Source organism: Marmota marmota, unplaced genomic scaffold (assembly GCF_001458135.2).
Source record: "Marmota marmota marmota unplaced genomic scaffold, marMar, whole genome shotgun sequence".
NCBI lineage: Eukaryota > Metazoa > Chordata > Mammalia > Rodentia > Sciuridae > Marmota > Marmota marmota.
In genome coordinates, this window is record NW_026000174.1 from 16,067,514 (window position 1) to 16,080,737 (window position 13,224).

At 35.0% G+C, this 13,224-nt stretch overlaps 1 protein-coding gene across 9 annotated transcripts in view; it reads right to left on the reverse strand.

The window, feature by feature from the left end:
* Positions 1–13,224, reverse strand: part of Nup98 (nucleoporin 98 and 96 precursor) — a 114,644-nt gene that overhangs the window by 52,387 nt on the left and 49,033 nt on the right. For all 9 annotated transcript variants that reach the window (XM_048788158.1, XM_015477516.2, XM_048788157.1 and 6 more), the window contains 4 exons: positions 11,949–12,082; positions 10,267–10,454; positions 2,617–2,733; positions 466–764 (listed from right to left, as the gene is read on the reverse strand). In XM_048788158.1, coding sequence (XP_048644115.1) covers positions 466–764; positions 2,617–2,733; positions 10,267–10,454; positions 11,949–12,082 — 738 coding nt within the window. The remainder of the gene's footprint in view (positions 1–465; positions 765–2,616; positions 2,734–10,266; positions 10,455–11,948; positions 12,083–13,224) is intronic.

Genomic DNA, 13,224 nt, shown 5'->3' on the forward strand with positions numbered 1-13,224 from the left:
ATACTTGATCTTGCAGTTTACTTGTTTAATGGATTAATTTTGGGGGATTTGGGGTTAATACAACAATTTCTATCTGAATGTCCAATACAGGTCAGGAATTATGATCTCTCTATATACTTAGTCTAGCTCAAATCTTGAAAATTTAATATAGCAGAAAATAATCACACTCATTTAAAAACTAGTAAGCGGGCTGAGGTTGTGGCTCAGTGGTAGAGCACTTGCCTAGCATGTGTGAGGCACTGGGTTCGATTCTCAGCACCACATATAAATAAATAAAATAAACACTGACAACAACCACAATTAAAAAAAAAAAAACTAGTATGCAAGCTATCTGAGTTGCAGAGTTAGGGAATGTATCATGGCAATCTCTTTGATTATAAAATTGGGCCTCTTTAAACTAAACCAGGGTAATTAAACACATTAATTTTAACTATTTCAAATGTAGATAATGTACATGAATCTGACCTGCTGGATGCACATGATAAGCACTATTTTCTATTTCTTCTCTGTCATCTTGCAGTGACTCATCATGAAAGGAGGTTTCTTCACTGCTTCCTTCCAGTCCATTTCGCAAAGCAACCCGCATGTTTAATGCAACAATTGAATCATCCACACTATTGCTACTGTTGTGTTTACTTCCAGAATTCTCTGGGGTTTGAGGAATGGGTTTGGCAATAGGATTATTATAAAAACGCGATACAAGAGAATCATCATCACCATCCTGCTGATGGTTCTCATCTACAGGTTTGCTCAGGAAACTAAATCTGAAAAAGAAGAAAATAATTTAATAACTCCTTAATCAGTAATAATAACAACACTAACCTTTAATGACCCTTTACTAAATATCTGGCAATGTTCTGGGTAATTCCAAATATTAAACATTAATTTTGTATTTAAAGCAATCCTGTGAAATAGGTTATAATTTCTTTTCCTATTTTACAGAAAACTTGGCACAGAAAAATAACTTGTGCAACGCTGCAAAGTTGTGAGTACTGAAAAAAAAAATTTGATATTTAAAAAAATTTTTAGTTATAGATGGACATAATATCTTTGTTTATTTTTATGTGATGCGGAGGCTCGAACCCAGTGCCTCACATGTGGGAGGCAAGAGCTCTGCACTGAGCTACAACCCCAGTCCCTAAAGCTGAAAAGTTTTTTCTTTAATACATGGACATAATATCTTAATTTTGTTTACATATTTTTATATGGTGCTGAGGATCAAACCCAGTGCCCCACATGTGCAAGGCAAGCACTCTACCACTAGCCACAATCCCAGTCCCCCTAAAGCTGAAATTTTAACACAGAAACTTTACCTTTAGATTCTATGTCTTTAACTGCTCTATTTTCATGAATGAATGGATCTTAGAACCTCAATTTTTGGTCTAAAACAAAAATTTTAAGCTGGGGTTGTAGCTTAACAATAAAGCGCTAATCTAGCATGTAAGAGGCTTTGAGTTCAATTCCTAGCACTGCAAAAAAACAAAAACAAAAACAAAAACAGTATGCTCAATTCAAAGCCAGCCTCAGCAAAAGCAAGGCACTAAGCAACTCAGTGAGACCCTGTCTCTAAATAAAATACAAAATAAGGCTGGGGATGTGGCGCAGTGGCCAAGTGCCCAAGTCAATCCCCAGTACCACCTTAAAAACAAACAAATAACCAGTATGCTCTACTGTGTGGGAACAAATGGGTGGTGATTAATTTCAAGATAAAACACTGAAAAAATTTTAACTTTAATATTAGAGTCTGCATTAAATAAAGAAGTATTATTAATCAAAGAAGTCTTTGTATATTCTAAGTAGAATGAAGTATAATTAAGGATTTTTGTACTAAAGCATTATGTTGAAGAAAAGAATAATAAATAATCTAAATATCCAATAATGGAGAACTAGTTTATCTTTTTTTTTTAATATTTATATTTTAGAAGTACTTGGACACAAAACCTTTGTTTATTTACTTTTATGTGGCACAGAGGATCCAACCCAGGGCCTCGAATGTGCTGGTGGATTATTTACTGCTGAGCCACAATCCCAGCCCCTAGTTTAATTATCTTACATTCACCATAATGACTATACAGCCATTAAAAATAAGAAGGCTCACATATTCATACAAATATGGAAAGGCAACTACAATAGATGGAAATAAGCTGGTTGTAAAATATCATATCATTCATGCATAATTTCTACAATATTAGTATTTATAAATCAACAAATTTCTTCAGTGGAAAAATTTATACCAAACTATTAAGGATTAATATAAATACTATCAACTCCTCTTTTACAAACTCCACACCGATTTTTTTTTTTTTGCTCAGTTATATTTTGCTAATTATACCAGACAAAGTACTCTTTATTGTAAGGAAGTGAGTGTCAAATGTATGCTAACCCTGTTTAAAACAATATGTACTGATACCAAAATGGTTTTGCAGAAATGAAACAGAATTTTACAGTTTAAAGTACCCAAGAAATAAAAATATTATTCAGTTTCTAGATACCTCTAAGTTGTAATTCTTCTATGGAATATTCACAAATCTTTAGACATTTTCATAAAATTCTAAGCTCAGAATCTCCTCTAAATGAGAATAGGATTTTAAAAGCAACTTAAAACAATTAGCTTACCTCTCACCATTTTCTGGATATTCAGATGGTGAAGCTAGGTCTTCTGAATCACGATTAACAGGAGAAAAGAGATTGCTATTGTTAAGGTTCTTCAAAACCAACTTCTTGATACTCTTCCTATAAACAGTGACCAAAAGAAAAATAAAAATAGAATTTAGTTATACAGTTATATCACAGACATCTTCTTAAAAATAGATCCCAGGGCTGGGGATGTGGCTCAGCACTAGAGTGCTCACCTAGCATGTGTGAGACCCTGGGTTCGGTCCTCAACACAACAACAACAACAAAAAAAACAAATAAAGGTATTGTGTCCAACTACACCTAAAAAATAATTAAAAAACAAAACAAAATAAAACAAAAAAACAAACAAACAATAACAACAAAAAAAACTAGAGCGCAAAAGGATATACTCTTGTACACCAAAAGATGATCTAACAACCTGGATGCGGTGGTATACACCTATAATTCCATTTACTTGGGAGGCTGAGGCAGGAGATTGTAAATTCAAGGCTAACCTGGGCAACTTAGCAAGACCTTATCTCAAAATGAAAAGGGTTGGGCAGGTAACTCAGTGGACAAAGAGATCTAACAAGTTCATTTACATCTCTTCTTAGAAATGTATAATTATAACATAAATAGCCCCAACATATTATATTCTAATTTTGGGAAGAATAAAGCTAAGGACATTCAAATTGAAGTAGAAAATCCCCTTCCTCCTCTGAACCCCAGAATGCTATCACCCATTACAATGATTATATTTTTAATTCATGCCTTTACTCTTTTTAAGAGATTTTTCCTCTATTTTAGAAGTTAGTATTTTACAATCTCTTCCCCAGAACTTAATATGCTATCTAAAAGAAAACAGGTGAACAGATACTTGTGACTAAATGAGAAAGATTTTTTTTTTTTTAGATTTTTTTTTAAAAAGATAATGAATGGAATAAAAACTCCTGGTATTTAATGAGAAAATTATTCAGATACCTTAAAGTTCAGGTTTATGTACAGCATGTTTACTTCAAGAACTTCCTATCATATACAAGTTTTGTTTTGTTTTGTACTGGGAATTGAACCCAGGGGTGCTTTACCACTGAGCTACATCCCCAGCCCTTTTTATAAAAGAATTTTAAGATAGAGTCTTGACAGGTCTTGACAAGTCTTTCGAAGTTGCTGAGGATGAACTCAAACTTGTGATTCTCCTACCTCAATGTCCATAGTTGCTGGGATGATGGGTGTGCCCCACCTTTTCAGCTATTTTTCAATTATCTTAAAAAGCACATTACTTTTAAAAGAATCTCTTGTCAGTGGTGAGTACTTGGCTAGCATGCACAAGGTCAGGGAATCAATCCCCAGTGTGCCCCCCCCCCCCCAAAGAATGAATTTCTCTGAGGGCCAATATCTTGCTTGAAGTCTAGGTACTGCCAGACAGTTTTGTAAATATAACAACTGACATATAAAAAAATATCCAGACACACAAATAAACAAGACATTTTTTCAGAGAAAAAAGTAAGTGCTGACAAGGAGAAACTGAACACTGCTAGTGATGTGAAATGGTACAATTGCTGGGAAAATAGTTTGGCATTTCTCAAAAAGTTAAAGACAGAATTAACATTATAACCAACTCCATTCCTAAGTATTTACTCAATTGAAAACAGACATGTTTAGATACCTGTATGCCAACACAAACAACAGCCTTATTCAAAATATTAAAAAGGTGGAAACACACTAAGTGTCCATCATCAGAAGAATAAATTTTTAAAAAATATTTTTAGTTGTAGTTGGACACAATACCTTTACTTTTAGAAGATGATGAGGAACGAACCCAGTGCCCTGCACATGCTAGGCAAACACTCTATCGCCGAGCCACAACCCTCGTCCCCAGAAGAATAAATTTTTAAAATGTGGCATATCCATACGATGGAACATAATTCAACTATAAAAAGGAACAAAGTTCTGTTACATTCTACATGGATGAATCCTGAAAACACACTATATGAAATAAGCCAGACAAGAAAAACAAATGAGGTGGGCCTGGAGTTGTGGCTCAGTGGTAGAGCACCTGCCTGGCATGTGTGAGGCCTTGGGTTCCATTCGCACCATAAATAAATAAATAATCCGTTTAAAAAAAGAAACACATATGATTATCTTTAATGTAAAGTATCTAGAATAGGCAAATTTATAAACTAAGTAAGTAATAAAGAGGTTATCCAGGATTGGAGTTTTAGAGAGAATAGGAAACTACTATCTAATGAATACAGAGTTTCTGTTTGGAATGATACAAAGTTCTAGAAATAGTGAAAATGATTATACAATATTATAAATGTATACACATAAAATGGTTAAAATGGCAAGCTTTATATAAGGTTAACAACATAAAAATTCAAAAGGTTAAAAAAAAGTAAAAAATAGAAGATACAGGAACATTATAAAATTTATTATAAATATTAAAATGGAGCCAGATGAGGTGATGCCTGCCTGTAATTCCGGCAGCTTGGGCGGCTGAGGCAGGAGAAACTCGAGTTCAAAGCCAGCCTCAGCAATCAGCAAGACACTCAGCAACTCAGTGAGACTGTCTCTAAATAAAATAAAAACAAGGCTGAGGATATGGCTCAGTGGTTAAGCACCCTGGGTTCAATCCCTGGTAGGGGGGAAAAAAAAATTAAAATGGATAAAGTTAGGAAGATTGTAGAAGTGTTCATATTTTCCTGTGATATGTGAACCCAAGGAAACTAGCTAAAAATTAAGCATGTATGTAGCATGTATGTAGAAGTTCTTAATGATTCAAATGGTGTAACTTAAGCTCATCGTATCCAACAACTACCGAGTACACATCTTTCTCAAGTATGTAGACATGGAACATTTAAAACTAACATTACATTGAGCCATTAAAGCAAGCCGTAAATTAATATCAAAAAGATATCTATGAGTCCCCCCTTATTTGTGGTTTCACTTATAACACAGTCTGAAAATAGTAAATGGAAAATTGCATAACTAGAACAAAGGCACTTTTTTTTTTTTTTTTTGGTTAAATACCCCTTTAATTTTTTTTTTTTTTTTAATGTGGTTCTGTGGAGGGAATCCAGTGCCTGGCTAGGTAAACACTCGACCACTAAGCTACAACCCCAGCCACACATATTAACTTAATTATTACAGTACATTGTTCTAATCATTCCATATTATTAGTTCTTAATCTCTTACTGTGCCTAGTTTATAAATTAGATTTTATCATAAGTATGCATATATGTATAGAAAAAACACAGTAAAGATACAGTTCTGTAGTAGGTTGTAGATTCAGTTTCTGTAGTAGTTCGGTAGAATGTCTGCAGTTTCAGACATTCACTGGAGGTCTTGAAACTGAATCCCTTGGGGCTGGGGATGTGGCTCAAGCGGTAGCGCGCTCGCCTGGCATGCATGCGGCCCGGGTTCGATCCTCAGCACCACATACAAAAACAAAAATGTTGTGTCCGCCGAGAACTAAAAAATAAATATTAAAAAAAATTCTCTCTCTCTCTCTCTCTCCCACTCTTTAAAAAAAAAAAAGAAAGAAAGAAACTGAATACCCTTGGAGAAAAAGGGACTACTGTTCTGGAAAGAAGTAAAACTGAAAATCAAAGACCAAAATATCCATTTAGAAAAAGGACAAATACAAAAGGGGACGGTTGGGAAGAAATTAAGACAAAATAAAAGTATTAATGAAGATAATATAATATAAATTAATGAAACAGAAACAGTCACAGAATAGAGAACATCAATACTGCTAGAAGTTAGTTCTTTGAAAATACGAATTAAATTGGTACATTCCTTACCAAACTGAAAAAAAGAGAAGGCACAAAATAATTAATGCTAGGACTGAAAAAAAAAGGGCACCTCTACGGATTCTACCAACATAAAAAAATATAAGGTTATTTTTAGATAACTTATTCCAATAAATTTGACATTTTAATTATGTGAAATAATTACTTTAAAAACATGACTTGCCAAAAGTAATTTTTAAAAAAAATGTATAGCTAGGCATGGTGGTACATGGCCTGTAATCCCAGTGGATCAGAATGAGGCATGAGGATTGCAAGTTCAAGGTCAGCCTCAGCAAATTAACAATGGCCTAAGCCATTGCTATTCATACTACTCAAAACAGAAACTTAGAAAATTTATAAGCTGTTTGGGGTTGTGGCTCAGTGCTTGCCTAGCATGTATAAGGCACTGGGTTCGTCCCAGTACCACATAAAAACAAACAAAAAAATTAAGGTATTCTGTCCATCTACAACAACAAAATAATAAAAAATAAATAAACAAATCAAACTGGAGATGTAGCTCCAGGATACAGCATACCTGGGTCCTGGGTATGCTTTATCTCCATCTCCATTTTTTTTTTGAGCTCCATCTCAAAAAAAAACACACACACACACACACACACACACACACACACACACACTGCTTATTTCTGGAAATTTCCACTTAACATATCTGGAACACACTTGACTCGAAAAATAAAACCATAAATGTAATATCATGAATAAGACGAATTATAGTATTAAATTATAGAAAGCTGACAGCAGAAACTGGAAAGATTTTTGGATTAGATGACCACAATTCTTTTTCTTTTTTAAAGACAGGATTTTGTTATGGCTCTGAATTCCTGGGCTCAAATGATCCTCCTTGCCTCAGACTTCCAAGTAGGGTTTATAGGCATGTCACAGCACCGTTTTAGAAGATCACTATTTCTAAGCCCCTCCCTCCCATGAGTAGTTATAAGCAAACTGGTGAGATTCTCTATTATTGTTTATCTCCTTATAATATCTCCTAAGAGCCACATTCATATATTCTCCATTTATGGGTCAACCGCCATATTGTAGGAACTCTTCTAGGCACACTGAACTATAGAAAAAAAATCAAAGTTCTCTGCCTATTTAGTTTATGTTCTAGAGGAACAAAATGGACAAAAACCAAATATAAAATAATATGTATATTATAAAATGAAAGGAATAAAAAGAATAAGAAAACAAAAACAAGAATGGAGCTAGGTGTGTGACACACCTGTAATCCCAGAGACTTGGGAAGCTGAGGTAGAAGTGCAAGTTACAGGTCCACCTAAGTAACCTGGTGAGACCCTGACACAAAATAAAAAAATAAAAATGGCTAGGGATGTAGCTCAGTGGCAAAGTGTGCCTACTTTTAATCCCCAGGAACAAAACAGGAAGGGTATAGGGTGGTCAGAGAAGCCTTCATTGAGGAGAAGAAGCCTTCATTGTGAGTAAAGAGTGAGAGGGTTAGCTATATGGATATCTGGGGAAAAGTGTGTGAAGAGACCAACTGGGGCAATAGCAGGCCCATTCTGTTCTTTTAAAATAGAGTGATCTTACTCTCTCATGATTCTGTTCTTTTTTTAAAGTAAGGATCTTACTGCAAGGAAGCAGTAAGATTAAAGCAGAGTGGCTGGGGTTGTGGAAGGCAGTGTGATACAATATAACTTATTCTTCAAAAGGATCACTGTGGTATCTATGTTTATCTCTGAAAGCAAAAGTGTAAGGGTAAAAGCAGAAACATTAGTTAGGAGGATATTATAGTAATTCAGGCAAAAAATGTTGTACCTTAGATTGGGGTAATAACTGTTAATGTGATGAGAACTGGTCAAATACAGAGTAATTACTAAAGGTAAAACCAAGGAGGATATGTTAATGGCTTGGATAAGAAATGTGAGAAAAAGTTGAAGACTGCTCCAAAGTTTCTGACTAAAATGAGAGAAATGCAGTTACCTCAGATAGGGATGGCTCTGTGTGAAAAGGAACTGAGATGGAATTTAAGGAGTTCAGTACTAGACATGCTAATTTTGAAATAAAGGCCTACTTGGCATCTAAATGGAGATGTAGAATAAGGTTGAACATAAGAATCTTGAGAAGATGAATGTGATGGCATATGCCTGTAATCCCAGTGACTCAGGAGGCTGAGGCAGGAGGATCTCAGGTTCAAAGTGAGCCTCAGCAAATTAGGGAAGCTCTATGTAACTTGGGGAGACTGTTCAAAAAATAAAAAGGGTTAGGCAATCCTGTTACCTAAATAAATGAATAAATAAATCAGGAGAACGACGTTTTAGTTAGAGATAAAAATCTGGGAACCATAAGATAATAATGATATTTGGAGAAAGATGAAATCAAAGCACTCTGGAAGTAAGCACAGATAAAATGAGTTCAAGGACTAGGTCATGGGAATCAGGTTGGGATGGACAGAAATTGGCAAAGGAGACCAAGAAACGTGATCAGAGTGGTAGAAAATTAAGCACAAAGGAACAGATCAACTACATGAAATGCATGTAGTATAGTAAAACTGTTAACAGCAAATCCACAGAAGTGGACCAAGGAAAACATGTAGTATTAATAGTAAATAAGAGCAGCTTTACCAGGTACAGTTGCACATCCCTATTAATTCTAGCAACTTGGAAAGTTGAGGCAGAAGGACTGAAAGTTTAAGGCTGGCCTTAGCAACTTAGTGTGACCCTGTCTAAAAAAAACAAAAAAATCAAAAGGACTGGGGATGTAGCTCAGTTGTAAACAGCCCTGGGTTCAATCCCTAATATGAAGGGGAAAAAAAAAAAAGTATAAAACATGCCCCTTCCCACCCTAATCCTAATAAGACCTCTTGAAATTGCCCTGAGAACTACTGATCTGATGGATACAATAATGTGTCCATGCCCTCTTTACATTCTATGTGCAAAGCAGTGTGGAAAATACCAGGACATACCTGTGATTAATACAGATTCCTTGCCTTCAAAATAATAAATCACTATTATTCTATGAAATGTGTAAAAGCAGATTTTCCACCTTTTGTGGAATAGTATATCACATGTCTAAGAAAAAAATTTGTATTTTTTTTTATTTTATTAACATTCATGAGCCAAGAATTGTAAGTAACGAATTCTCATTTGTTATCCAAAGATTACTAAAAGAAAAAATGCTCACCTTATTGTTTTTCTGATTAAAGTACATGTTCTTTTTAAAAAGCCTACTATGTGTCTGCTATTTATCTAGAAAAATAATCCAGAAAACAAATACCCTAATATTCCTTCTTCTGATGTTAAATGCTGTTAATGGTTTGGTGTATAATTTTCTTCAGCTTTTTACTGTAGATTATCAGAATATACATGTAGAAAAGTTTATTAATAACTCCTCTACATACTTTCCTGTATTTTTTTTTTTTTTTGTGTGTGTGTATGTCTATGTGCTTTATTGTTGGTTCTATTTATCTGTGAATTTATTCTCAATTCCGGGAAATTAAAAAAAAGAAAGAAAGAAAAATAGATTCTTAATTTAGCCTCTTTTTTCTTTGCTGGTTTTATAGTGGCCAGGGGAAAGAACCGAGGGCCTACTGGATGCTAGGCAAGTATTCCACCACTGAGCTACAGCCTCAGTCCCCTGACCATTTATTTATAAAGAGACAAAGAAAAAGAGTACTAATTCCTGGAAAAAACAAAATTAAAATGTGCATTTGTAAAACCAGAAGCATATCTATCAAAACATTTTTACATCAACCATAAGTAACTGAATCATTTTTATTCTGTGATATCTTGGGTTTTCTTCTCATTTTTTTTTTAAGTAAACTGTATTATATTTGTAGTAATTTAAATAATCTTATTTTACATTGTTTGTAAAATAAACTCACTTAGGCATGAATGCTCCATTGGCTAGGGATGGTTCATCATCATCCAGCCCATCAAAGAGATGTGATTTGGCTGTGCCTGTTGTTTGTAAAGCCTTTGGACGAACTCTGGTGGCAGGTCGGGGTGTCAGTTTATAATGAGTAGGTGTAGTAAGAGCCTTCTGGGCTGCTGGATTTGTTGGTTTCAATCTCTGAAAAACAAAAGAAAAACATCAAGGGACAATCTAGTTTAATTCAAAAGTTGGCACTGGCTTTAAAAATCAGATGACAGGGCTGGGGATGTGGCTCAAGCGGTAGAGCGCTCGCCTGCCGTGCGTGCAGCCTGGGTTCGATCCTCAGCACCACATACAAAGAAAGATGTTGTGTCTGCTGATAACTAAAAATAAATAAATAAATAAATATTAAAAAAAAATCAGATGACAGAATTCAAACCTAAGTTCTGGCATACCTGATAGATTCCTCTTGAAGTTGCAGCTCCCTTAAAACAAAGCTGTTAACATCAAATATTATATGTATTTACACATGTGAATGGAACTATTTTTCTCTGTAACTGAGCTCCCAGCTCCCATTTGGACTAATTTGTCTGACATTTTTAAAAATGCTACTGGAGAAACTGTGTGGTGGCACACACCTGAGGCAGGAGGTTTGCAAGTTCAAAGCAATCCTCAGCAACTTAGCAAGGCCCTAAGCAACTTAGTAAGATGCTGTCTCAAAAATAAAATGAGCTAGGGATGTGGTTCAGTAATAAGTATCCCTAGGTTCAATCCCTGGTACTAAATAAATATATGAATAAGTAATGCCACTGAGATACTGGATTTGCAAAGTACTTTATAATTAAAATGGATTAATACCACATATTACTAATTTGCCCTGTCCATTTATCTCATAAGAGAATTTAGCTTCTAACAGTTTCATTCTTTAAAACAAGGATGACAATATTTCTTTTTTCTTTTTTTAAAGAGAATTTTTTTTTAATATTTATTTTTCAGTTTTCGGTGGACACAACATCTTTTATTTTATTTTATATGGTGCTGAGGATCGAACCCAGCGCCCCGCGCATGCCAGGCGAACATGCTACCACTTGAGCCACATCCCCAGCCCTAAAGACACATTTTTGTATGCTTTTCCCTAGGTCAGCAGTAATTATTTTTTCTGTATCTGGAAGGCAACATGACAAATGGAGTAATCAATTGAATGAAGGGCAGGGCTAAGGTTTGTTAGTTTTTCATTTTGTTTTGGGGCAAGGATACTGGGGATTTTACCCAGGGACAATTTACCATTGGTCTACATCTCCAACCCTTTTTTTTTTTTTTTTTAAAGAGAGTGAGAGGTAGAGAGAGAGAGAATTTCAACATTTATTTTTTAGTATTTGGCGGACACAACATCTTTGTATGTGGTGCTGAGAATCGAACCTGGGCCGCACGCATGCCAGGCGAGCACGCTACCGTTTGAGCCACATCCCCAGCCCCTCCAACCCTTTTTATATTTTATTTTGAGACAGATCTCACTAGAACCCACCTTGCTAACAACCTGCATCTCTACTTACTTGCGATGTTAAACATTAAAATACAAAGCTCTAACACGGCATATACTTTACAAGGAAATGTGTGTAACTGTGATACCTCTAATGAATAAATACCTTCTTTTTCAGTATTCTCCCAAAAAAAAAGAAAAAAAAAATTTACCTCTTCTTTCTTCTTAGGGTCTGACATAGGATTCCGGAAGAGAGGGGAGTCTCCAAAAGGTGAGTATGTTAAACTATTAAGGTGTTGTTGGAGAACAGCCTGTTGGGCAGCAGTAGCATTTGGATCTGTCAGAGCTTTTCAAAAAAAGAAAGGGGAAAAAATATCAGTCCAAGGATACAATGTGTTTATAGCAGAGAATGCAGTTCTCTATTTGGAGATAATAGTCTTCAAAATATTCAGATTTTGAAGACTGAATGGTACTACTGGTTGAGGAAAGAAAACAAAAAAAAAATCACGAGTAACATAGTTAAAGACATTAAGAGCCAATTTCATAAGGAATATTACACATAAAAATTCATTTAGAAGGTGTCCATTGTCACTATTAATCCAAAAAATGCAAATTAAAACAATTTTGAAGAAATATTTTATATCTACCTTACTATCAATGGCACAATAGTATGAAAAGTTATAGTCTTTGGCCTATAGAAACATTAAAGACTAGTTTAATCTGTCTAAAAGAAAGAATGACAAGATACAGATCAAGTACTGCTTTTATCATTTTTATTTCTAATTTTTAGTAGTACTAGAGATTGAGTCCAGGGATGTTCTATCACTGAGTTACATCCCCAGTTCTTTTAATTTTGAGACAGGATCTCACTAGGTTATCCAGCCTGGCCTTGAACTTGTGATTCTCCTGCTATGGCCTACTGAGTCAATGGGATTATTTTTAATCAATTAATTTCAACTACAGAAATTTAATCCAAGGACTCAATTAAATTGGAAATAAAACAAATATTCCTAAGTGTTCACTGCACATTATCTAATTATTTAATAAATGAAAATTCCTATGTGTGTATGTGTGTGTGTGTATATATATAATTTTTTTTTTTAAGCCAGTGTGGTGGCACACACCCATACTCCCAGCTACTTGGGAGGCTGAGGCCGGAAGATCACAAATTCAAGGCTAGCAGGAGCAATGCAGCAAGTCCCAGTCTCAAAAAAATAAAAGGGGCTAAAGATGCAGCTGAATGGTAGAATATGAAGTACCAAGTTCAAGCCCTAGTACCACCAAAAGCAAAAAAACAAACCAACAAAAGTTTTAAATGGGCTAGAAGCATAGCTTAGTGGTAGTGTGTGTGCTTAGCATGCACGAGACCCTGGGTGCAATCCCAGCAAATCCCCCTTTCAATAAAGTAATTTTTTTGGGGGACAGCGGGGGGCAGTGCACTAAAAAATACAAAGATGGCAGCATGCAAGCAATGAAAATTATTAAGAC